General features: G+C 37.1%; 1 protein-coding gene across 3 annotated transcripts in view; it reads left to right on the top strand.

Annotated features, from left to right (window-relative positions):
* The window catches only part of LOC105479862 (lipid droplet associated hydrolase), a 150,768-nt gene that overhangs the window by 8,374 nt on the left and 114,642 nt on the right, over positions 1-27,752 (top strand). For all 3 annotated transcript variants that reach the window (XR_986134.3, XM_011738186.3, XM_011738187.3), the window contains 2 exons: positions 10,744-10,899; positions 22,022-22,165. Coding sequence is in view for 2 of the 3 variants with exons in the window: in XM_011738186.3 (XP_011736488.2) it covers positions 10,746-10,899; positions 22,022-22,165 (298 nt within the window). In the remaining variant the exon portion in view is untranslated. The remainder of the gene's footprint in view (positions 1-10,743; positions 10,900-22,021; positions 22,166-27,752) is intronic.

The raw sequence follows: 27,752 nt of genomic DNA, 5'->3' as shown, positions 1-27,752 counted from the left end.
CACTGGCTTACATTACTTTACATGTCTTAGTTAATGCCTATTTCTAGTTGTTCCTTTTTTATTTTGCTGATGTCTTTTTCCTTACCTATGGATATTGCTCCCAAAATATAGCAGGGGTTACCAAAGAAGCTTTTGAATTAGGGTGACTGGGAGAATAGTGGTTCTATATATGGCAGCAGAGAAGTCATGATGTAGGGTTTATAGGGTTGATTTTTAAAACAAGATGATTTTGATATTTGCCATTTTTTATGCATCAATGAGGCATCCAGATGAAAATGTTCAATAGCTGGAAAAACTTGACAGGAACTTAAGGAGTAGATGTAAAGAATTCTCCCACATGGCTAATTCTTGAAGTGGATGTAATCTCCGAGGGAGAGCATATAGAGAAGTGAACCCAGGGCAGAAACTTTGGGAACAGGGAATAGGGGAGGAAAAGGTTCTCAATGAGGACTGGGAGGTGGCATAGAAACCAAGATAGAGAAGTTCTTTAAGAAGCAGCTGGAGAAACTGTATGTCTACTTTGTTCTGTCTTGAGCTTTAGTTCTGTGGCTCACATTGTCTTCTGGCCTTGTTCCTTATTTTCTTGAAACTTAAACTACATTTTAAACTAATCTCAGCTTCCTTTCCTCCCACTAATTTCCCTTCTTTTATATTTCCCCTATATGTATGTGAGTAGCGCTTTCATTCCTCTCATCATTGGCATCAAAATCTGTCATCCCTGCCCCTTTCCCGTCCCTGGTTCTCCATATCATTACCAAGACTTTAGACTCCCATTCACTCCTTTTTCATTCCTACTCTTGCCTACATTTGACTGATTATTATCAAAATAATCTAAAGAAGATTCTTTTGAAATAATCTAAAGATTATTTTGATAGCTTCCAAACTCTAGTGTAATCTTCTGTTTTTTCTTTCATAGTCTTCTTTTAAAAAAAACTAGTTTAATCCAGTCCCTCTCCCTTTCAAATCCACCAGATTCTCTTTCCTACAACATTTTCCCAAACTGTTCCGAGGAAGGAGATGAGGTATTAATGAGAGAGATTAGTAGGATCACCATTAATGAAATATAGTCAAATCAGATTTTAGAAGGTCGTATACCTTTTTGGCACCAGGGACCACTTTTGTGGAAGACAATTTTTCCACAAATGGTGGGGAGTGAGGGTGATGGTTTTGGGATGAAACTGTTCCATCTCAGATCATTGGGCAGTAGATTCTCATAAGGAGCACACAACCTAGATCCTTTGCATGCACAGTTCACAATAGGTTTTGTGTTCCTGTGAGAATTTAATGCCTCCATTGATCTAACATGAGGCGGAGCTCAGGCAGTAATGCTTACTTGCCACTTATCTCCTGCTATGTGGCCCGGTTCCTAACCAGTTCCAGTCCATGGCCCGGGAGTTGTGGACCCCTGTTGTATACTATGTCCCCAGCTTCAGCATTCACAGTTCCTATCGATGTGCTTTGAAAAAAGTTCCTCAGAAGTAAAGCTTACGTGCCTTTGTGTTTAACTTAACTTTGCAGATTGTGTTTTCCAAGGAAGGCCACAATAGTAACTCCCATACCACATGTTCTTTTTACAATATGACTTTGACACTTCTTCTACTGACCCCTCGCAGTAGAAATGTCAAAGTCATATTGTACAAAGAACATGCTGTCTTTGAATATTGATGGGCTTCTGTCTAACATGGAAGTGATGCTATGTGACTTTTGAGGGTAGGTCATAAAAGGATACAACTTCAATCTGGTACTCTTGAGACATTTGCTCTTGGAACCCAGCCACCATTTTCTGAAGAAGCCTAAAGCAGCCCATATTGGCAGGCCAAATGGAGAAGGCACTTGCAGGTGTTCCAGGCCAACAGCCTATGTGACAATAGCATCAGTCACCAGGCATATGAATAAAGATACTTCCAGATGACTCCTGCCCCCAGTGATCAGGTCACACCCAGTTGCTGAGTTTTCTCAACCAAGGCCCCAGACTTTGGATCAGAGATAGGCTATCTTTGTTGTGCCCTTTCTGAATTCCTGACCCACAGAATCCGTAAGCATAGTAAATGGTTGTCTTAAGCCACTAAGTTTTAGAGTAATATTTTAGGTAGTGAGAGTAACTGTAACACCCAATGTTTCCTGAGAATAGTTTATTTTCTGAAGTGTGGTAACTAATAGCTTGTGATACATGTTCCTTGGAAAAACTGTTTGTGGAATTACTGGTTTTCTAAATTTTTAGCTTGCCATTCAAGGCCTTCATAGTGAACAGTAGGATAGCTTCAGTATTGGCCTGTGCATATCCAGCAAATCAGTCTCCTCCCTGAATGGTATTTTATTTATAGTTTCTGTATCAGTATTCTTTTACTCTTCTAGAAAGCCCTTATGTTTAGTTGCTATTTGATAGTCTCTTTTGTAAAGTGCCTGTTCAAATATTTTGCCCATTTTTCTATTGAGTTGTCTCTTACTGATTTGTAGAAGTTCTTTGTAAATTCTGGATATGTGCATGTTGGGAGAAAAATCTATATTTTATATCCTATGTGTATATATATATTTCCCAACAACAGGCTCATATTCAGAATACTATACTTATGTGTATATATGTGTGTGTGTATATGTATAGTGTTCTCCCGCTCTGTAACTTGCCTTCTGACTCTCTTAATAGTGTCTTTTGCTAAATACAATTTCTTAATTCTAGTGGAGGATGGAATTTGAAAGTATTTTCCTTTTTTTTTTTTTTTTTAGATGAAGTCTTAAGTCTTACTCTGCCACCAGGCTGGAGTGCAGTGGCGCGATCTTGGCTCACTGCAGCCTCCAACTCCCTGGTTCAAGTAATTCTTCTGCCTCAGCTTCCTGAGAAGCTGGGATTACAGGCACGTGCCACCAAGCCCAGCTAATTTTGTTGTTGTTGTTGTATTTTTAGTAGAGATGTGGTTTCATGATATTGGCTAGGATGGTCTCCATCTCCTGATCTTGTGATCCACCCTCCTCAGCCTCTTAAAGTGCTGGGATTACAGGTGTGAGCCACCACGCCCGGCAGTCTTTTCCTTTATGGCTAATGTTTACTATTACCTTGTTTAAGAAACCTTTGGCCACCCTAGGCTCATAAAGGTATGTTCCAATGTTATCTTTTGGAAGCTTTATTATTCACCTTTCACATTTAGATCTATAATATACCTAGTACTATATTTTGTCTATGATGTGAGAAAGGAGTCAAGATTCATTTATTTTCCACGTCCATTTGAACCAGCATGATTTATTTGAAGGACCTTCTTTTCCTTACTCCTCTGCAAGAACACCATTGTCATAAATCATGAAGATACATGTTTGGATTTGTTTCTGGATTCCCTGTTCTTGTCCACTGTTTTGTCTATTTTGTCTGTCTTTGTATTTAATAATGGTATGTTTTTATTAAACCTGGATATAGGGTAAAGTCCTCCAACTTTGTGGTTGTTCTTCAAACTTGTCTTGGCTATTATTATTATTATTATTATTATTATTATTATTATTTTGAGATGGAATCTCGCTCTGTCGCCCAGGCTGGAGTGCAGTAGCACGATCTCTGCTCACTGCAAGCTCCGCCTCCTGGGTTCAAGTGATTCTCCTGCTTCAGCCTCTTGAGTAACTGGGACCTCAGGTGCCCGCCCCCATGCCCAGCTAATTTTTTGTCTTTTTATTGGAGACGGGGTTTCCCTGTGTTAGCCAGGATGGTCTCGATCTCCTGACCTCATGATCCACCTGCCTCAGCCTCCCAAAGTGCTGGGATTACAGGCTGAGCCACCACACCTGGCCTTGTCTTGGCTATTCTTGACTTTTTACACTTCCACATACATATTAGAATTAGCTTTCCAATTTCCATTTTAAAAAAAAAGGAAAGGGAAAAAAACCTGATTTGGATTAGAATTTTACAAATCTAAGAATTAATTTGGAGTTTATACTAGTGAGTCTTCCAGTTCATGAATATGGTTTGTCCCCTCATTATTTAATTTGTCTCAGTAATATCCAGCAAACCATTTAGCTTTCTGTGTAGAGGTCTTGCACATCATTTGTTAGATTTATTCCTAAGTATTTGATTTTTTTGATGCTGTTGTAAGTGGTCTCTTTTTTAAAAATTTTATTTCCAAATTGTTTGTTGCTGGTATATAGAAATATATTTGATTTTCATATATTGACCTTTTAGCTAATGACCATGTTGCATTCACTTATTAATTCAATTAGTATATGTAAGGATTTTTTTGCATTTTCTATGTATATCATCATGTTTGTGCATAATCACATTTCCTATCCAATCTAAATACATTTATATCTTTTTTTGGTTTCTTATTGCATTGGCTAAGACTTCAAGTATAGAAGTGTTGATAGCAGACCTCCATAGCTTGATCCCAAACTCAGAGAGGGTTTCAATATTTTACCCGTAGTAAAACATTTACTGAAGATTTTTAATACTTGTATTATATGAAAAAATATGTATTTCATGTTTATATTTTATGAAAGATTTCTTTATTTCTCACTTTTTAAGAATTTTTTCATGACTCTTGGATTTTATAAAATATTTTCTCTATCAATTGAGATGATTATATAAGTTTTCTTTACCCTGTTAATGTGGTAACTTAAACTGATTAAATTTTGAATATTTAAACAACTTTTCATTTCTGGTATATACACAATTTGGTTGTCATCTATTACCCTTTTGTATAGCGCTAGATTTGGTCTGCTAATATTCTGAATAGTTTTTGCATCTATCTCAACCTTAATTATAATGTACATTTTAAACTAAAAATTACAAAGAATTGCTGATTTCATAAAAAGAGTTGGGAGGTGTCCCTCTTTTTCTATTCTCTGGACAACTCTATGTAAAATTGGTATTATTCCTTCCTTAAGTGTTAATTTCATCTGGACCAAGAATTTTGTCTTAAGGTATAAGTCTATTAAGAGTCTTCTAGTCTTTTTTCTTTTTGTATCTGCTGGGTTCAGTTTTTTTGTTTGTTTGTTTGTTTTGGAATTTGTCCATGTCAAGTTTATTGGCATACATTTCTTCATAATATTTGTTTATTATTTTTTGATGTCTGTAGAATCTGGAGTGATATCCTTTTTTCACTTCTGATATTGATTGATTGTGCCATCTCTTTTCTTGAGAAGTCAAGGGTTTGCTTATTTATAGGTGTTTTCAAAGTAAAAACTTTTGGGTTTGCTAATCCTCTCTAATGCAAACTTTTTTTCCTATTTTATTAATATCTACATTATTATCTTTTTTCTATTTTCTTTATTTAGATTCATTTATTTTTTTTTCTAATTCCTTAAGCCAAATGGTTCTTTTATTTGCAGCCTTGTTTTCTAATGTATGCATTTCAAAACTTTGAATTTTCCTGCATTCATATCTTTATCTGCGTTTCATACATTTTGTGTCATATTTTCTATTCTCTATTGCTTCTCTGCTTTCTGCTTATTTCTATATTAATTATTTTCTATATTTTATTAGTTTGTTTCACAGTCTTGTAAATTCTTTCAGTGGTTACGAATTTTTTTAACAGATTTTTAAAAAGTTTTTCTGGCTTTTCTAATTGTTCTCAATGGAAGATTATTTGGGATATACAGATCACCAGCATGTTTCTGTTGGCTTGTAGGCCAATTTTTTAAAATGACCAAATAAAACTTCTGATACCAATTAAAAATTTTGTATTTCTGCCCTGGGCCTTTAAAAGTCAAACCTGCACTTGACCAGTCACCACATATTTTCCAAGTAGATTTAATACTAGTGCCTAGGAATAGCACTAATGAAGGTTCAGACACATGCAAAGTATATGCTCTGCTGTATGTCATTGTGGCACAATAACAGAGTCCACAAAATTGTCCACATTTGATATTATTATGTTTAAAGTTTTTGGCATTTGAGGAAGTTCTGCTGTGTGGCATTGTGGGACAATAACAGTCCACAAAGTTGTCCACATTTGAGAATATTAGGTATAAAGTTTTTGGCATTTGAGGAAGTTTTAGAAGCTTCCTGTTCATCTTACATATGTAATAAATAATGTAAGTTATGATTAGATATTGTTGGTACTTTAACTTTGAAAGAAAACCATCTTATTACCTCTTTTTCAAGTTTTATTGAAAGATTGGACATTTAATTGAAAACTATTTGGACATTGCAACACAAACTTTAAAAAAATTATAATCTACAGTTCTTACATGAATAAAGCAGTATTCTTACCAAGTAGCCAAAGTAAAATGCAGACCTTTTACTGTATGCTGAAGCTGATTAAGATGTATTATTTATAACTCCACTTTCAAATATTTTATTTATTAGTACAGTCTTACTGTTCTCAATGGCTAACTTTATAATAAATATTGTAAGTATTTAACTACATAGAATCACTTAGTGTATATTAAGTATATATTTAAACATATAAATATAAATAAATCAGCCCATGACTTTATATGTTTATATTATAAATACTATAACAAATATTATAAATTTGAACCTCTAAAATTTACACTAGTCAAATTATCTAGATTTGTATGAGATTTAATTGGAAAAAAACCCTAGAAACCCATTAAGCAAATTAAAACCTATATTTAGGAAAATAGTCTTGCCTAAGATGTACAAATTGTATCCACGCTTGGTTGTTATCCAGCACAAGTCTTGCTGCTTACCAAAATTGATTTTATTAAAGATTGCTTATAGGCTGAGGCTGAAGGCGTGCCATTATCCTTTACCAATATATAATTACAACATGCTGTCCTTTGTTAATCTGACACTCATTTGAAGAACTGAACTACCTTGGATTCTTAGGTAAGAAAGAGTTTTAATTTTAGTGCCTCAGATTTTCCATTGCTGCTTTTACATGGGTGTGTGAGATTCAGAAATATGAGAGTGAAGTAAAATAAAAGATGCTTTATAAATACATGGAATTAGGTGCCTGCAGGGGAAGCCACACAGCAGCTAGCCAGCATTTTAATTCGATGTTTCTCAGCTGTATTTTATTTGAGGTGTTAGAGTTGTACTTTTTTGTTTTCCAATGTTTATAGACTGAGCTTGATTTTCATATCTACTTGAATTCTCATTGATTTTGTGGCTAATCAGTCTCCCAAGATGTCATTTACTTGAAGTTAAGTATTGATATTTATGATTTGAATATATTTAACAACTTTATAGTTAATAACTTTAAATTCTCTTCTGGTGAAAGTATTCAGTTTGGCCAGTGTCTTCTCAGTCAGTGCTCTAATTTAATACAGTGTTTACTGCTAAATCTAATATTGTTTCTAACACATTATAAAGGTCAGAACTTATATAAATATACTGTAGTTTGTGATAGTTTTGGAGATTGGGCTACAGTGGCATTTATTAGTGAAGTAAAAGATCAGTCCATAAGAAAAGATGAAGTGATACTTTATTTAGTCCATATATTTTTAATGGACAGTGGTCTCCACTTTCTAAGTGAGGATTTTTCATTTTTCTAAGTATTCTTAAGATAATCAGTTTTGGACTTTTGGTTAAACATAGAGGTTAGAATAAATATGTTTATTTCTTCCTAAATTCACTAAATTGACAGAATAAACAATAAAGGAATAAAGAGAATGGAAGAGGCAATATAACATCAGGCTAGAGAAGTGAAATTTTAGAAATGTTAGAAAAGAAATGCATAAATTATAACCAACTTAGAGCAGTTTTGATGGAACTTAATATTTGATCATTATATTGAGTTACAGTTTATTCCTTAATATTGAGTCATATATATAATTTTTTTAGTGTCTAATAATGGGTTATCATAATTAACCATTCATCTATCAATTACCATTTAGTTTTTTCAGCTTTTCACTGTTAAAATTAGCATTCCTTGTATCAGTCTTAAAATATTTTGGGTTTTTTTCAGAATGGAATGACTGAATCAAAGTTTATACCTTTAATGAGTATTGATCCATGCTGCCAGATTGCTTTGCAAAGCCATTTTTATTATTACCATCAATGTGTGGAATTTCCCATTTCACTACTTCCTAGCCAGCATTGCATTTGCCTTAGGATGTTCAATCTGGGAAGGGACACATAGCCCTTGCATCAATTGCTTGTCTGTGGTGCTGTGGGAAAGTGTGGCATGACATGAGATGACAAATTTTACCAAGTGGAGCTTAGCTGTGTGCCTTTACCACTGCCACCTTATAATAAAGACAGATGCTGTGAGTTTAGAGGAAGAGGTGATTTCCCTTATTTACCTGGGGTGCTCAAGGAAGGATTCATGTAACAAGTAGAATTTGAGCTGTGTATAATGAGGGAAAGATTTATAAAGAAAAATTTGCACAGACACATGAGAGGTGTATCAGTCTGGATCAAACCAGAAGACAGAAGCCACATAGTAACTAAAATTGTTAGTTTAACTTAAAGAATTATTAGGGTATGATAGGAGAAAAACTATGAAGTCACTCTATAAAGAGAACTCCAAAAGGTACCCTAGGGCTGAGGAAAAGTACCCAGTGAAGGATGGAATTGAAATGAGATTCAGACCTCATTGAAAGTGTGGCTATAGCCCATTGGATGGTAGAGAAGTTTGCTGGGTTGTCTGAGCCAAAGCTGGTGCACACAGTGTCAGCCGGTGAGTTAAGACTGATAGGACAGCATGCAGAGGGAATCAGGGCAGTGCAGCAGGGCCACAGTAACAACCCTTGGGGTGCAAGTGAGTTGAGGTTGGCTAGTGAGTAGAAGGAGTTGGAGCACCACTTTAGATACCACTGGAATTACAAATTGGAGAGGCCTTCCTGTGTAGCAATCTAGAGCACTGCTGTGTACAGCTTGGGGCAGGGCAATATACCAAGCTGCTGTGTGGAACAAAGGTCAGGTGGCTGACTGGCCAAGCTGGTGCATGTGGGCTGAGGAGAGGGGATGGGGAGTAGCCACCTGGTCTGGGGCTCCTGGATATGGTGCTGCTGCTGCCTGAGTAGAGAGCTGGAGAAAGAAAGCACACAGCAGCTAGCCAGATGCTGGAGAAAGCTTTCCCCTGTAGGCACCTAGTACTAGAGCAGTGTTGTTTTTCAGCCTTGGCATTATTGACCTTCAGGGCTGGATAATTATTTGTTGTGGGGAGCTGTCCTGTGTATTGTAGGATATTTAGCAGTATCCTTGGCCTCTATTCACTGTATTCCAGTAGTTCCCCAAGTTGTGACAATGGAAAATAGCTCCAAATATTGCCATATGTCCTCTGAGGGCAAATTATCTCTAGTTGTGAACCACTGCAATAGAGAAATCTCACAGCGGTGGAACAGTGGAGGGGTAAAATATAAGCTCTCCAGAAACCTGCTGAGAAAACTTCCTTCTGCAAAGCCTCTCCAGTGCACTCTATTGACAGAGCTTAGCATCATGTCAACTGGCAAAGGAAAAATATTTTAAAGGCCCAGATCCACTTTTCCAGATAAGACAATGAAGGATGAATTTGGAGTAGAGAGGCAATAAACTGACAACTGTACAAAGTGCAGTTATAGAATTAAATATGGTTGGAGAATTAAATATGAGCAAAGTTGTAGAAGCAGAAAAGCATAGGGTCACTAGGGAAATTCAAGGACAAGAAGACTAAAGTACAAGGCTGATGTAAAGTGGTAAGAGGAGAATAAGCTAGAAGGGCCCTTTGAATCTTAACTCTGGAGTGCTTTGAGTGAGTGGAGGAGAGGGGAAGAGAAAGACAAAGACCAATGAAGGTTTGAGATTTGGTGCTGTCAATAGAGAAGGAAGGCAGAGGCAGCGGTGGAGGAGTGATAGAAATAATTGGGGCCTACATTTTTGCACATAACAGATTACTCAGGAAATGGTTTGTGATAGTATATCCTGGGTTTTTTTTTTCCACCTATCCATTTCATAATTTAATGTAGTGCTTTAATACATAAAATATGCTTATTGGGGCCGGATGTGATGGCTCATGCCTGTAATCCCAGCACTTTGGGAGGCCGAGGCGGGTGGATTACCTGAGATCGGGAATTTGAGACTGACCTGGCCAACGTGGCAAAACCCCATCTCTATTGAAAATACAAAAATTAGCCAGGCATGGTGGTACATGCCTGTAGTCCCAGCTACCCAGGAGGCTAAGACAGAAGAATTACTTGAACCTGGGAGGCAGAGTTTGCAGTGAGCCAAGATCTTGCCACTGAACTCCAGCCTGGGTGACAGAGGGAGACTCCGTCTCAAAAAAAAAAAAAAAAAATATATATATATATATATACACACACACACACACACACACATATACCCACACACACACACACACGGATATGTATATATACATATATATACATACATACACACACACATATCCACACACACACAGAATTTGGGACAAGAGAAGAGTAATACGAGGAAATAAGAGACTATAGGGAGTTCATTGTCTCTCTTACTCTTCTATGGGGAGAATGCAAGGGCAAGCCAGAACCTCTGCACTTTCTCACTGGGTGAAAGTAGGGGAACATGTCTCATGGTAATGCACAGAGCTAAAAGAGAATTCCAGCAGAGGGAAAGTGGAAGTTACGGTTTTAACTCAAACGCCTCTATAGTCTTTTATTTTGCCAAGGATATGTCTCCTCCTTTCTAAATACTCTTGTGGTTTGTTTTGCTTGTCTTGCAATCTTATAATCCAGCATCACTGAATGGTCTTAAAGTTTCCCAGATGTCCTTGTGGCATTTCCTTCTAGGTATATTGAAATTTGCCCTTTTTTACTCTTGAATTTTGTCCTTGGCTCAAGGTTTTACATTTTACTGACTCTTCATACTACTTTTCTCCCCTTATTTAGAAATGGACTCAGAACTCAAGGAAGAAATTCCTGTGCATGAGGAATTCATTTTGTGTGGTGGAGTCGAAACCCAGGTTCTAAAATGTGGGCCCTGGACTGACCTCTTTAATGATCAAAGTGTCAAAAGGCCTAAGCTGCTTATTTTCATTATTCCTGGTGAGTATAAAAGTCTGGATGAGGAGACATTTTGTAGATACTCATAACTATGTCTGATTTTAAAGTATAGAGAATTTGGTAAATATAGAAAACCTTGGAGAAGGAATTAAAATCACTCGGCCCATTGTTAACAACCACCCTTAATATTTTGATGGCTGGACTTTGTGTTTTTCTTCTATGTATTTACATTATGTTGTCTGTTATGTGTGTGTGTATTTGTGTGTGTGTTTGTGTCACAGTTGGAAGTATATACAAGATATGCAGTTTTGCAATGTGGTTTTTAAAGCATTTCTTAATATTTAAAACTTCATCAATATTTTTGCCAGTTTTCTAAACTTTTTCTGCCTCATTTCAACATGATTATATGTTTATTATAGAATATTTGGCTGGGTGCGGTGGCTCACGCCTGTAATCCCAGCACTTTGGGAGGCCAAGATGGGCAGATGACGAGGTCAGGAGAGACCATCCTGGCTAATGTGGTGAAACCCTGTCTCTACTAAAAAACAAAAAATTAGCTGGGCCTGGTGACACATGCCTGTAGTCCCAGCTACTTGGGAGGCTGAGGCAGGAGAATTGATTGAACCTGGGAGGCAGAGGTTGCAGTGAGCCGAGATCACGCCACCATGCTCCAGCCTGGGCAACAGAGCAAGACTCCGTCTCAAAAAAACATTTAAAAAAATAAAAATTTTTTAAAAGTAAAAATTAAAAATTAGAATATTTGGCCGGGCACGGTGGCTCAAGCCTGTAATCCCAGCACTTTGGGAGGCCGAGACGGGCGGATCACGAGGTCAGGAGATCGAGACCATCCTGGCTAACACGGTGAAACCCCGTCTCTACTAAAAAAATACAAAAAAAAACTAGCCGGGCGAGGTGGCGGGCGCCTGTAGTCCCAGCTACTCGGGAGGCTGAGGCAGGAGAATGGCGTAAACCCGGGAGGCGGAGCTTGCAGTGAGCTGAGATCCGGCCACTGCACTCCAGCTTGGGTGACAGAGCGAGACTCCGTCTCAAAAAAAAAAAAAAAAAAAAAAAAAATTAGAATATTTATTCTGATGTTTGGCAGCTGAGTAACTTTTGCTAGATCACTGTCAATAGAATGTTAGGGACAGATGCTTGAGCAATGGCAGGTATTCGAAATGCATTTTAAATTGTGAGTTTGAACATACATGTTTATTCTTATTCTGTGAATTGTCAGTTTGAAACCCTTGCCCATTTTTCAATTGTGTTGTCAATGTTTTCCTTATTGATTTTCAGTTGATTCTTACACAACTGTAAAATTGTGTTATATCTGTCATACGTGACAAGAATCTTTCCTGGTTTGTCTTTTGACATCATTTACAATGTTTATTTGGTTGTATATAAAGTATCATTGTTATGTGGCCAAAATGCTAAGTCTCTTCCTTTAAGACTTCAGGGTTTTATGAGTTTCTTAGAGAGGAACTTTCCTCTCTAAGAAGGAAAGTTGGCTTTCCTACTCCAAGATTATAAAACAATTCTGCCATATCTTCTAGTGTTTTTACAGTTTCATTTGTGATCTTGAAATTGATGCATCTAGATTTTAAGGGCAGGGACTGAGGAAGGGATCTAGTTTTCTTCTCCCTCTCCTTTGATGGCTTATTGCATGGTCCACAACCATTTATTATATAATCTGCCTTTCTCCTACTGGCTTACAATGCTGTGTTGTAAAGTAGGTTATCCTGTGGCTGGGAGTCTCTTTCCATGTTTTTTGCCTCTTCATGTGTTCTTCATGTTTTTTAGTAGCTGCAGTTTTATGATACTTTTACATATGTTTTGGAACTTGTTCATTTTTATTCTTTTCCAGAATATTCTTTAGCTTCTTTTCTTTTGGCTGCAGAATATATTTTTTGGCTTCATTAGGAGGAAAAAAAAAAGCTTAAATGATCTTTAAAGTCAACTTTCCTAAACTTGATCTCATAAAGACAGAGAGTAGAATGATAGATACTAGAGACTGGGAAGGGTGCAGGGCTGGGAGGAGGGATGAAGAGGTAGGTAAACAGGTACAAACATACAAGTTAGATGAAAGGTATAAGTTCTATTGTTGGAACTTATTTATACCAACAGAATTGGCATAGTCAGCAGAGTGGACTGACTATAGTTAACAGTAGTGTCTTGTATTGGTATAAAGTAGCTAGAAGAGAGGCCTTGGATTTTTCTCAACACATAGAAATGATAAATACTCAAAGTGAATGTACTAAAACACCCAGACATGATTGTTACATGTTCTATACAGGTAATAAAATATCACATGTACCCCATGAATATATAACATAAATATCAATATATTTAAAAAATAAATAATAACCAAAAAAATCAGCTTTTCTAGTTCCAACAGATGTTCTCAGAGGCAACCACTTTTAACACTGGTATATTCCTGTGATATTTACTCCACATTCCTTTATGTTTTATGTTTTATTTATTTATTTATTTATTTTTTGAGACAGAGTCTCACTCTTTTGCCCAGACTGGAGTACAGTGGTACGATCTCAGCTCACTGCAACCCTCTACCTCCTGGGTTCAAGTGATTCTCCTGTATCAGCCTCATGAGTAGCTGGGATTACAGGTGCCTGCCACCATGCCTGGCTAATTTTTGTAGTTTTAGTAGAGACAGGGCTTTACCATGTTGGCCAGCCATGTCTCGAACTCCTGATCTCAAGTGATCTGTCTACGCCAGCCTCCCAAAGTGCTGGGATTATAGGCGTGAGCCATCGTGCGTGGCCTTTACTCATTTCTAAATGAAATACTTGTATTTCTTCTTCTTGAGTTGTTTTTTGTTTTGTTTTGAGATGGAGTCTCTCTCTGTCATTTAGGTTGGAGTGCAGTGGTGTGATCTCAGCTCACTGCAACCTCCGCCTCCTGGGTTCAAGCAATTTCCCTGAGTTTTTTAATATTAGATATTATCTGTTATCTTCTTCCATGAAAGAAAAAGGTTAGCTTTCTTATATTTTCCCTTCTCCATACACAGTCATATACCCCTCCTTCTCTATCTTCCTAGTATGGGAATATTGCAGTTTTTTGTTAGGTCAATATTCAGTGTTTTTATTATTATGACTATGTATTATATTATGTATATTGTATTGTATCATATTATACATAGCTAAGCCTATAGGGAATTATGCATGCTTTTCCTTTCTTATATATTTTTGTTTGTTTTCCCTGGGTTAATGATGTTGTGTGTTTTTTTTTTTTTTGCTTAGTTTTTTGTGCTTCAATCACTCATTTATCCTAGAACTATTCTCTAGAAGTGAAAAAAAATTCCTTTCAATGCATTTGAGTCATCAGTCAGTTTTCGGAATGCTGTGTCCTTTGGCTCCTGTTTGGACTGATTGCTCCCCAGGCCTGCTGTACAGTTGCCATCCTGGGGACTTCTGTCACTTTCTCCCGGCTTGGATCTCCCGTTTCTCAAATCCCACATTTTTATCTTTCTTAGTTTATTCTCTTGTTTTTGGTAGAGCGTGCATCTTCTAGTAGCTTCCTTAGAAGAGGTACAAGAGAAGTAACACGGCATGCTGGAAAGTGTCTTAGACTCTAGGTTGGAAATAATTTTTCTATAGGAGGAAAATGGAGGGCGTTAAATAGAGGGCATTAATCATTGTTTTCCAACACTCAGTTGCTTATAAGAAGTATTGATATCATTTTCTGATTTTTGCCTTTTGTATGTGAAGCTTCTCTACCCACATTTTGGAGACCTTTTCTTTGTTCTGAGATTCTGAAATTTATCAGTGAAGCACATTGGTGTGAGTGTTTTTTCATACAATGTACTTGGGTTTTGGTGGGCCCTTTTAAGCCAGAAACTCATTTCATTCTAATAGCTCTTTGTTTTTCTTTTCTTTTTTGTAGTCTCATGTTTAATGGATGCAATATCATTTTCTTTTCTTCTTTTTTTTTTTTTTTTTTTTTGCATTTTAAGAATTTTCACTGTGTTCCTTTTTTTTGTTTGTTTGCATTAGTCTTTAGTTTTCCTCAAATGCCTGGCAATCCTTGACTATCCATTCATGTTTAAGAGGAAGACAAAAAACAAAATGGAAGCTTTGTACTCAGAGCTGGGGCTTATCCAGAGGTGTGTCTAGGGTAATTTGCCATCCTAGCTTGCCGAGGACCAAGAGGTTTTCTAGGACATCAGACTTTCAGTACTAAAACCATGACAGTCTCAGGCAAAACAGAGGGGTTGGTCACCCTAGGTGGGCCTCATTCTAAGGTGATCAAGTAAGGACCCAGCATTTCATTAAGGGATTTCCAACTTTGAGTGTCTGAAAGCTCTTTTTTTTATTGTTCAGTTTTCCTGGGGAGGAGTCTTTCAGGCTCCTGTTTGAGGAATGGAAACCTGTCTGTTAATGTTCAGAAAGGAACAGGGGAAAGGAGGTGTTGGGAGTTTCAGTGTTTGATTATGCCTAGTCCAACCTCTTCTCAGTATGGTACTTCCATTCTTAGCTGGACTAAGATTCCTGATCCAGAATTTCTCTTTGTTTTAACCACTTCTGGGAATAAACTATTCTTCTGCCAGGATGTAACAGTCTTTCTGGAAGTCAGTCCAGCAGCATCTATTAAATAAAAATACACGTACTTTTCCAGTAGTAAAGGAGAGTTTGAAATTATAGGCATGGCAAGTGCTGGTTTGATGGAGCAGAGATTGGAATAGCATATAGCATAGGATAGAGAAAATAAGTAGAAACATTATCTTCAACTCGCGAGGGGATATCCTTCTAAGGCTAGAAAGAAGGAGGTGAAATTGGTTACTAAAATGAAGAAGTGTAAAGGCATATCAGAGGGAAATGAAGTCTCCTGCTTCCTGACCACTGTTTTCTCTGTTGACAGTTAAGATCATGTTTTGAATGCTAATCATTTCTAGCTCATGAAAAGATCTAGGCCTGTTGTTCTTAAAGTTGGTGTCAGGATCAGAAGTATTGCTTGAGAACTTTAAAAATGCAGTTCCTAGGCCCTATCCCTGACCTTCTGAACGAGAAAGTCTGGGGGTTGGGCAATCAGTGTTTTAACAAGCCCTCCAGGGGACTGTGATATGCATACCTGATCCAGGGTGGAGTCATGGGAATGAGTTGTTTAAGTTTAATGTAGGTGAAATTCTTTGGATTTGATCATAATAATGATCATGGGACAAAGTTTTTGACTCAGTCAGTCTAACTGGATTTTGAAATGTCCTGACGTGACATGACAAGTGAAACTGTCATTTAAGGGTCAAGGCTTTCAGGCAATGTGTGAGTGACTAAAAAGTTGATAGATGGAAATGGATGGCTTGAGTCTTAAAGGAGAAGACGTTGTTCTAATAGTGAGGTGAAATAGTAAGTGGGACAGACAACCCACCCACTTCCCCACTTGGGGATAGTATTTATTCACTCACTCTTTTATCCCAGGTGCTAGGAATGCTGTGTTGCATTAAGTCTTTTCTCTGATTGAGTTATATGTGGTGTTAGAGAAGAGTGACTGAGGTCTCTGATGAAGAGGATTGAAAGGAAAACAGCCCATTACAGGGGAGAGCCAGATTTCAGATAGGTCAGGAGATAAAGGGAGCATTCAGTGAAGACACTGAGGATGGAGGGAAGCATAAAACATTTGTAGTTTGACAGTCTCATTGTTTATAGTGCTTTGACATTTCCAGATCACATTTCATTTCCTAGTGTTCTTTTATGTTTGCCCTGTTCATTAGTTTGTGGGATTTAGAATTGTATTTTCTTTTTTGGCAGGTTTTTGGGGAGCTAATCTATTTACACTGTGGGAATAATCAGGATAACAGTATTTCAAGGATTGTGAAGCCATTATCACACCATGTTATGTCCATCTCTGATAGATTGACATAACATTTCATTTTAAATCACATTGCTTTTGCAGCTAGCAAAATTAATTCTTCACTTCTAAGTTAGTAATGATAATGGTGAGTGAGTGATCAGATTGAAGAACTTTTAATTTAGTTTCATTTTTTGCAATGAATTTTAGATCTTGGATTTCTGTAAAGTAACATTGTCCTTGGACTTCCTTTAAGTAGTGAAATGAACAAAGGGAATCAAATTGAGAACTTACCATAGAGTACATTGAATCATAATTCTTAGGAGGTCATGTGGAGATAAAAGAATCATGTGAAGTATCAAGTGCTGTGAGTACAGTGGTTGGAGATCCAGCAGATAAGGCTCCATGAATGAGTCCAATAGGTCTGTCTACATGGCAATCTATTATATAGATGCTGTGCCATATTAACTTGATATGTGGCAGTTTTTGTTCCCTTCCCTACAAAATTAACTGGAAGGCATAAGTCTATACTTGCAGTGTTGTATAGTTGGAGTTTATTAGCAGTCAGGGCCTAGAGATGATCCCTACAACTTCTGTTATACATTGCATGGGTATTTGACTGATTTGACTGTTACGAGCATGTTCAAGTGTGTGTTTATAACACATTTTGATGTAAACTTTTGATTAAATATTTTACTTGCATGTCTGCACTGGAATGTTTTCCAACATCCTTACACCTGGATCTCCCCTGTACCCCTCCATGTGTGTGTCTTGTTTAGTTGCATAAACATGGACCTTTTAATTTTCTTTGTGGTTTTTTAACAAGGAGGTTTAAGTGGTGAAGTATGAAGTACTGTATGCAATGGTATTTAAGCATTTTGCATTGCATTTTCCACTTCTGTCTCTGTTATGAGTTAGACCTTTACGTTACTTGCTATGCATTCAGATTGAAAGGATTTATTGTATGTGAGTGCCATGTGCCCAATCTAGTGCTGCTTGGTGCCACTGGATACAGGGAACTATAGCAAATGATGGCTACTTTTAAAGAAGTTAAACTTACAAGTTTGGTATGTTATACATGCTACAATATTAAGTATATTTCTGACAGGATAAAACTTCCATTTTTTCTGCATCTGTTGAGGATCATATGATTTTTCTTTTATGGTTGGTTAATGTGGTAGATAATGTTAATTTTTGAATGTTAAACCAATCCAGCATTCCTGTGATAAATCCCACTTGGTCATGATATATTATACTTTCAACATTTTGATGGACTCAGTTTGCTAAAAGTTTGTTTAGAATTTTTCCATCTTTGTTCACAGGGGATAGTGGTCTGTAGTTTTCTTTTTTCTTTTTCTTTTTGCAGTGTCTTTATGTGGTTTTGGTATGAGGGTGATGCTGGCCTCATAGAATGAGTTAGAATATATTTCTTTCTTGATATGGTTTGGCTGTGTTCCCACCCAAATCTCATCTTGAATTGTAACTCCCACAATTTCCACGTGTTGTGGGAGGGGCTCAGTGGGAGGTGATTGAATCACGGGGGCAGGTCTTTCTCATGCTGTTCTTGTGATAGTGAATAAGTCTTATGAAATCTGATGGTTTTATAAAGAGGAGTTCCCCTGCACACACTCTTTCTTTTTGCCTGCTACCATCCATGTAAGACGTGACTTGCTACTTACTCCTTGCCTTCCACCATGATTGTGAGGCGTCTTCAGCCATGTGGAACTGTGAGTCCATTAAACCTCTTTTGTGTGTGAATTGCCCAGTTTCGGGTATGTCTTTATCAGCAGCATGAAAACAGACTAATACATTTCTCTTCTATTTTCTGAAAGAGTTTGTATAGATTGGGCGTTTTTCTTCCTTAAATGTTTGATAGAATTCACCAGCGAAGCTGTGTGGGCCTGGATTTTCTTTGTGGGAAGATTTTTAACTTAAATTCCAATTAATCTAATCAATTTAGGGCTACTTAGGTTATCTGTTTCTCTTGAGTGAACTTTGATAGTTTCTGTCTTTCTAGAAGTTTGTCTATTTTATCTAAGTTGCTAAATGTATTGCTATGAAAATTTTCGTATTTTTCCTAATTACTCTTTTAAGATAGAAAATTTTTTTAAATTTAAATCTAATTATACCTTAACCCTGCTCAAACTCTTTTAATGTTAATTAGATTAAAAGCCAAATCACTTATCATGGCCCAAAAGGTATCAAATGATTGTATTTTTCTTTCTCTTCAACCTGATCTCATACAAGATTTGATATCTCTCGTTATGCTTTAGCCACACTGATAGATTAGATGCAAAGGGAGGAACCAAGGATTATGGACTGTCTCCCATTTCTTCAAGAGCTAAGATCTTTATTTCTTGAGGACCTTCTCCCTCCTTAGTATTTATTCTCTTCCCTCACATTTTCACAAGGCTTATTTCTTGCCATTTTGGGGTCTTGGGTAAATGTCACCTCCTCAGACCTTTTTTTCACTGTATTCTCTTCCCCTCTCTATCATGTGACCCTATTTATTCCTTTTATAGGAGTTCTCACACTCTTTAATTATCTCACCTATTTAGTTATGTGCTGTATATTCTCCCATTAGTACATAAATTCCAAAAAGGCCCTCATCTGTCTTTTGCCTGACATAATGACTTTCATACAGTAAGTGCTCAATAAATAATTGAGGGCTAAAAGAAGCTGTAATTCTGAATAGAATGAATGAATATAAGTAATTGGCATCATCATTTACTTGAAGATGATAAAATTGTGGATCAGAAAGCTTAAGAACTCAGACTTAAACCCAGAGATAGGGAGAAAACTTTGTTTTATTCATTTATTTATTCTTCCTCATTAAAAAAAATACGTTAAGTTCTGGGATACATGTGCAGAATGTGCAGGTTTGTTACATAGGTATACATGTGCCATGGTGGTTTGCTGCACCAATCAACCCATCATCTAGGTTTTAATGCCCTCATGCATTAAGTATCCATTGTCTAGTACTCACTGTTTTTTGTATATCCTGTCATTGTAACTTACATCTAAATCATGGGGTTATCTTTGATGTCTCCTTAATGTTATACCAATTTTTAGTTGTTATAATAGCTGTAGTATTAATAGCTGCCATTTATGCAGCCCCTACCATATACCAAGTTTTGTTCTAGTGGCTATCCATTCATTATTTCTAATGAAAAATGCTAACTACTTTATAGAGATATTGTAAGACTAACTAAAACAAGGAATGCAGAAGATCCTATACCAGATTACTGATATTTTTTTAAAATTCAGTCTTATGATTTTCTTTTGTATATACTTCCAGTCATCAAATAGTTATTTATCACTTGCCATATATGTGATGTTGGCTAGGTTATTTAACCTCACTGTACTTAGTTTCCTCATCCATAAAATGGAAGTAATGATAGTGCTACCTCATATGATAATTAAACAATACATGTAAAGCACCTAAACACTGCCTGGCATGTAGTAAATTATAGCACCTAAAAATATTAGCTATTATTATTTTCTAGCCATATGAAGAAATCTATGAGCAACATAAAACATGTGAATATGAGGTATAACACATTCCCAGAAGGTTATACTCAGTAATATAAAAATATACAATTTTTATAAATTAATATATTAATGAGATGAAATTTTAGTCACAATCTCAAAGAGATTTTTAAAAATTGAAACTACTAAAAATAACCCTAAAGTTTATGAGACCAGCTTAGAAAATTTAGAAAAAGAAAAATAAAGGGAAGGAATTTGCCCTACCGGTTAACATATCAAAAAAAAAAAAATGTAATTAAGACAGTATGGCCTGGCAGAGGAGAAAAGGAAAAATAAACTGAATTATTTGGTATAGGAATTAGCAAGCGAATGTAAAAAGGTAGTATTGGGTCAGAAGATATTTCAAATCAGTGCAGAAAGAATGGATTATATAATAAATGGTCTTGGAACAATTGGCCAGTCACTTGGAAAAGAGTTGGATTGCTACTTAGTCTTTTATACTAAAAAATATTCTAAACTTACTGAAGACTTAAATGCATAAAACATGAAAAAGTGCCACCCACAGCTTCCATAGATGTTACAGCCCCAGTGCTGTTATGCCCTTCCTCCCTTCTTTCTTCCTTAGCTATGCAGTGGCCAAAAAACTGACCAAAGAACATATTTCTGCATTTGAGGAAGTTTTCATCCTATTTGACAAAGAAGCCAAAAGCACCATCACAAAAAGGAATTTGGAACTTGGGTCACTAGGTCAGAATGCAACAGAAGCAAAATAATGTGGATGCTAAGGCCATTGTATAATACCATTAAAGCTAGACATTGTTGTACAAGTTTGAATACCTAACATTTATATAATACTTACTATGTTTCAGGCAGTGTTACAATGCTTTACATATATTGATTCACTTACTCTTCAAATGAGGTAGTACCATTATTGCACATTTTGTGGATGAGGAAACCAAGGCACAGAGAGGTTAAATAGCTTGGTCAAAGCTCACACAGTTGGTAAGTGGCAAAGCCAAGATTCCAACCCAGGTAGTCTGGCTCCAGAGTCTATGCTCTTAATCACTTTATTACACTGCTTATGTAGCAAACTGAAAGACATAAACAATTGAGTAGAAATCAGTGAAATTTGACAAGGATGACCGTGGTTATTTACATCAGTGCTCCAGAACCATGTCATGTAATTGCAGAGACCAGAAAGCCTAACAACATGAAGAAATAGATAAACTGATCAGAGAAGTAGATACTGATGGAAATGGACTAGTAGCTGTGAAGACTTTATATAGATGATGATTACAAGATGAAAATCCCATTTCGTTATGATTTCCCCCTACAGATATATCAGATTGAATGTTTTTAAAAAGATCATTTATTTATTCTGTTTCTTTATAGCAAACTCATGTCAAAAATACCTTCTGCACACACATAAGAAAAATCTACATGTACTTGTGGACGTTTGTTTCCCCAAAAGATCAAGCTGTACACCTGTTTATAATTGTACTATTAGGGATAAGTGACAAGGAAACAGTAGACTCCTTAAAGCTCTCCCTGTGCATGCTTCTTACACTATTTTGGCTGGCTTGTTTCTCTGGTTTTCATGCACCTTGTTAACTGAGCATGACCAAATCTTGAAGTGCCTTATATGCAGTATTACTAATTTTAGACTTTTTCCAGATGACTTTATCTGGAAGACCCTGAAGGGTGTTTAAATAGAGTACTGCTGTGATTTTAATGGAAGTTTGAAGATAATCTCTCTTGGGTACTCTGAAGAATTCAGAGGAAAGTGTGAAAAGAAACAGACCCATCTTTTCTAGTCTGCGTGTCATCTTATACATATTTATTACTTTGATTAATCTAAGGTCTGTGTTTCTTTTCTTAGGTAACCCAGGTTTTTCTGCCTTTTATGTGCCGTTTGCAAAGGCTTTATACTCTTTGACAAACAGACGCTTTCCAGTTTGGACTATCAGTCATGCTGGGCATGCGTTGGCTCCCAAAGACAAGAAGATTCTTACAACATCAGAGGGTATGTCCTTGTTAATATCTACTTTCCTTTACAGTGAGTGGAGGGTCATGTTTCTAGCAAGCCTGCTAAGGTTAAGAGTTACACCAGTGGAAACCTGCTTGTGGCGTTAGGCCTGTGGTTCCATATTTTGGTAAACTTAGGATTTTTAGAGACATTTTAACTCTTTAGGTAGTTTTCTGTAAGAATATGGGTAGATACAGCAATCTATGACTTGCCTTCTTTATTTACCAATTAGTAATCAATTGTGTGTTTTTTGATCATGTATTATTTTCCCAGGGTTGTACTAGGAGGAATGGTGGGGAAAAAGCAGCCCCCAACCTTTTTGGCACCTGGGAACCAGTTTTGGGGAAGACAGTTTTTCCACAGACTGGGGAGGGGTGAGTGGTTTTGAAATGAAACCGTTCCACCTCAGATTATCAGGTGTGCAACCTGGATCTCACATGCACAGTTCACAGTAGGGTACTCCTATAAGAATCTAATGCTGCCGCTGATCTGACAGGAGGCAGAGCTCAGGCGATAATGCTCGCTCGCCCATCGCACACCTTTATCTGTGTGGCCAGGTCACAGACGGGGGTTGGGAACCCCTTTTATAAACCATGTTCTTTACTTTAAAGAAGCTTTTTCTCTCATATTTAGAGAATAATTAAGTGATAAACCGTGGCCTGCTAATCATGTAGACACCTAAGGAGTAAACAAAGGAGAAACCACAGTGTGGGTTAGGAGAGACTCTGTGGAGTCTGCAAAAAACCTTGTATTTGCAGCTGACCGTTTAGCGGCAGGGAGCATGTTGTATAATTTTCTATTTATTTTCAAAATGGATTACCTTCCTTTATTGTATTTTTAGATTAAAAAGTTATATGTGCTTATTAAAAAATTTAGTATGGAAAACTGAATAAGAAAATAAAAAATCAGCATCCTATAAGTTAAAGGTTGAAAAGAAATACTAAAACTTCATAATGTTTTGTTTTAATTATGCTTAAACATTTTCAACCTAAAGCCTAACAGACATTAGCACCTTGGCACTAAGAGATGAGATTTTTGAATGAATAATACTTTGTGTAATAGCTCAGATATTTTCTAGGCTGAAATAAGCATCTAGAAATAGCATCACCAGGGACCATATTTTTAGTGCTTTTTCACCTATGACAATATCATGATGAAGTGTGTATCTTAAATGTTAGTGAAATAGTTACATTTAGGTTTTTAGGGTATTTTTTTCAACATTTATTTACTTATTACTTGTTTAAAACTTGTAGGTGGCATATGTTATACATTAAGAAAATATTTAGCATAGAATGTTTTTTAAATAAATAGTGGACTTCCAGTTTCAGCTCTGACATGTAGAACTTGGAATTTGTCACTTCTCTCATTGCAATAAGAAAAAAGCTGAGACTGAGTGTGGTGGCTCATGCCTGTAATCCCAGCACTTTGGGAGGCCAAGGCAGGTGGATCAAGTGAGGCCAGGAATTTGAGACCAGCTTGGCCAACATGGCAAAACTGCACCTCTACTAAAAGTACAAAAATTGCCAGGCGTGGTGGTGCTCGCCTGTAATCCCAGCTACTCGGGAGACTGAGACATGAGAATTGCTTGAACCTGGGAGGCAGAGGTTGCAATGAGCCAAGATTGTGCCACTACACTCCAGCCTAGGTGACAGAGTGAGACTCTGTCTCAAAAAAGAAAGAAAAAAAGAAAAGAAAAAAGCTGAACAAAACTAAAACTCATTTTTCTTAGACCTTTCAGAGAATTGAGGTCACAGGACAAATTGTCACCTGAAATCTAGAGAGACAAGGAAATACAATGAAGATCAGCTTATGTGAAGCAGAAGACACTAGAGCCATTGATGTAGAATACATAAATGGTGATTTTGATGAATTGCTGGGGGTAAAGTACAGACTATTTTAAGAGTAACAAACTTCTGCAAGCCTATTCTTGGGGGACTTCCTCACTTTCATGGGTATTACCTCTAGGAATCTTATCAGGTTCTTTTGTGAAAATTTGAGAAATGTCCCCTATGGTTTTTGTTAAGGGTAGAAGAGAAGTAAGCATTTTGCAGTATGTCCAGAATATTCTCAATAACATGGCTTACTTTCCCAGGGAAAAAGAGTTCCAGAACTTTATCCAACCTGGGGGAAAGGCAGTTAGCCAACTCCATCTTCCCCTAGCCTTCCTGTCTCACATGCAGGAGAAGAAAAAAAGATGACAAACACTTTTGAAGATCACAGCACAGGCATTCAGGCCCACTGAAAGACTGAGGTTTAATCTTTACATTAAAGGATGCTTCCCTCCTCATTTTAAGACCATGTCTATAGGCCTCTACCTTAATAATAGTACATTATAACTATAGGAGCTACAAGACACAAACTGTATTTAAGAAGGATTTCTTAGGGAAAACCAAAGACAACGGAGAAAAAAAAAAGCAAGAACATTAAAGGAAACTGAAGTGTCTGATACCTGTAGCTATAGAAAACAGTAAGCATAGCCCTGCCCAGGCGCGGTGGCTCATGCCTGTAATCCCAGCACTTTGGGAGGCTAAGGCAGGCAGATCACTTGAGGTGAGGAGTGCTTGACCAACCTGGCCAACATGATGAAACCCCGTCTCTACTAAAAATACAAAAATTAGCTAGGCATGGTGGTACAAGCCTGTACTCCTAGCTACTTGGGAGGTTGAGGCGGGAGAATTGCTTGAACTCAGGAGAATTGCTTGAACCAACCTGGCCAACATGATGAAACCCCGTCTCTACTAAAAATACAAAAATTAGCTAGGCATGGTGGTACAAGCCTGTACTCCTAGCTACTCGGGAGGTTGAGGTGGGAGAATTGCTTGAACCCAGGAGGCAGAGGTTGCAGTGAGCCAAGATAGTGCCACTGCACTCCAGCCAGGACAACAGAGTGAGACCCTGTCTTAAAAAACAAAAAAAGCATAGCCCAGCTTCTAGCCACATTAACATATAGCCTCACATAAAAGATCTATTTACCTCATTCCTATTACTCGATATATCATGTCCAGCTTTAAGCCAAAAATAAAATTAGAAGGCATTGTAAAAGGCAAGAAAAAAACAGTCCGAAGAGACAAAGCAAGCATCAGAACCAGAGTCAGATATATACTTTTTCCAGTTTTAGAAATATCAGGTCAGGAATTTAAAGTAATCATGATTACTACGTTGAGGACTCTAATGGAAGAAGTAGCATGCAAGAACAGATGGGTAATGCAAGCAGACAGTAGGGAACTCTTAAGAAAAAATCAAAAGGAAATATTAGAAAACACTGTAACAAAAATGAAAAATGCCTTTGATGGACTCGCCAGCAGGTTGGATGCAGCTGAGGAAAGAATCAGTGGGCTGGAAAAATAGGTTAATAGAAACTTTCCTAACTGAAATGCAAAGAGAAAAAACAGTAACTTATAAAAGTACAGCACATCCAAGAGTTGTGGGACAATTTCAAAAGGTGTAACATATGCATAATTGGAATACCAGATCAAGAAGGAAGAGAAAATGGAGAAGGTAAGAGTTGAAGTACTTAATGCCAGATGACAAAACACAGGTCTAGGAATCTCAGAGCACACTAAGCAGGGTCAATACTTAGGATCTACACCTACATATGTCATACTTAAGTTGCGGAAAACCAAAGACAAAATCTTGAAAATAGGCAGAGGAAAAAGCGCCTTACCTATAGAAAAACAAAGATGAGAATTACAGGGAACTTCTTGTCAGAAACCGTTCAACAAAGAGGAGAATGGAGTGAAATATTTAGTGTTGAATGAAAAATAGCACTTACCTGGATTTATCTATCTAGTGAAATCATCCTTCAAAAGTAAAGGAGAAATAAAGACTTTTTCAGACCAATAGCAGCTGAGGAAATTAGTTGCTGGAGACATGCTATGCAAGAAATATTAAAAGAAGTTTTTTAGGGGAAAGGAAAGTGATAGAGATCAGAAACTCAAATCTGTATAAAGAAGAGCATGGAAGAAGGAATAAAAGTTTAAAAAGTTTATTTTTCTTATTCTAAATTGATCTGGTAGATAGCTGTTAATTCAAAATAATAAAAGTAACAGTACGTTGGGTGATTACAACATTGATAAATGAAATGAATGTCAGTAATGTTATAAAGGATGGAAGAGAGGAATTGGGAATACTCAGTTGTAACATACCTGGACTAAAGGTGAAGTGGTATAGTGGTATAGTGTTACTTCAGATGAACTTAGATTTAGTATATATGGCAAATTCTAGGGCAACCACTGGAGACAGGGTGGAGTGCAGTCGTCCAGGCTGGAGTGCAGTGGTGCCATAGAGACTAACTGTAGCCTGAAACTCCTGGGCTCAAGTGATCATCCCACCTCAGCCTCCCAAGTAACTGAGACCACAAGTGTGTGCCAGCATGCCTGGCTAATTTTTGTATTTTTTAATAGGGACAGGGTTTTGCCACGTTGCCTGGGCTGGTCTTGAACTCCTGGGCTCAAGTGATCTACCTGTCCTAGCCTCCTAAATTGCTGGGATTACAGGCATGAGCCACCATGCCCAGCCTCAGTAATCACTTTAAATGTGAATGGTCTAAATATACCAATTAAAATACACAGATTGTTGGAGTGGTGGGAGGAGATCCAGCTATATGTTGTCTATAAGAAACCACTTTAGGACCAGGCACAGTTATACACACCTGTAATTCCAGCACTTTGGGAAGATGAGGTGAACAGATTGCTTGAGCCCAGGGGAGTTTGAGACCAGCCTGGGCAACATGGTGAAACTCCATCTCTGCAGAAAAATACAAAACTTAGGCATGCTGGCATGCACCTTGGTCCAGCCTGCTCAGGAGGCTGAGGTGGGCAGATCACTTGAACTCGAGAGGCTGAGGCTGCAGTGAGCTGAATCATGCTGCTGCACTCCAGTCTGGGTGACAGAGTGAGACCCTGTCTTTAAAACAAACAAACGTTTTAAAACAAACCAACAAAAACTTTAAATATAAAGACACAGATATGTTGCAAGTAAAGGGATATACAGAGATATACCATGGTAGCACTAGTCAAAAGAAAACTGGAGTAGCTATTTTAATTTTAGACAAAGCAGGCTTCAGAACAAGGAAAATGTCAGGGATAAAGAGGGGCATTGCATGATGATAATAGCACCAGTTCTTCAAGGAAACATAACAATCCTTAACAAATATGTACCTAACAACAAAGGTCAGAATGCAGGAGGCAAAACTGATAGACCACACTATTATAAATTGAAACATCAGCAATCCTTTTTCTGTAATTAATAGATCCAGCAAACAGAAAGGTAGTAAAGATATAGTTGAACTGAATTGCACCTTCAGTCAACTTTATTTAATTGACATTTATAGACTACTTCATCTAACAACATACTTTTCTCAAGCATTCATGGAGCATTCACCAAGATAAAACATACCTTAACAAACTTAAAAGAGTATAAATTATACAAGGTATGCTCTTAGACCACAGTGGAATTAAACTAGAAATCAACAACAGAAACATAGCTAGGAAATCCCAATATATTTAGAAGTCAAACAACACACTTTTAAATAACACATGGGTCAGTGAAGTCTCAAGAGGAACTAAAAATACTTTGAACTAAA

This window comes from Macaca nemestrina, chromosome 13 (genome assembly GCF_043159975.1).
Source record: "Macaca nemestrina isolate mMacNem1 chromosome 13, mMacNem.hap1, whole genome shotgun sequence".
Taxonomy (NCBI): domain Eukaryota; kingdom Metazoa; phylum Chordata; class Mammalia; order Primates; family Cercopithecidae; genus Macaca; species Macaca nemestrina.
The sequence above is the reverse complement of the archived record's forward strand: the minus strand, read 5'-3'. Positions and strand labels throughout refer to the sequence as shown.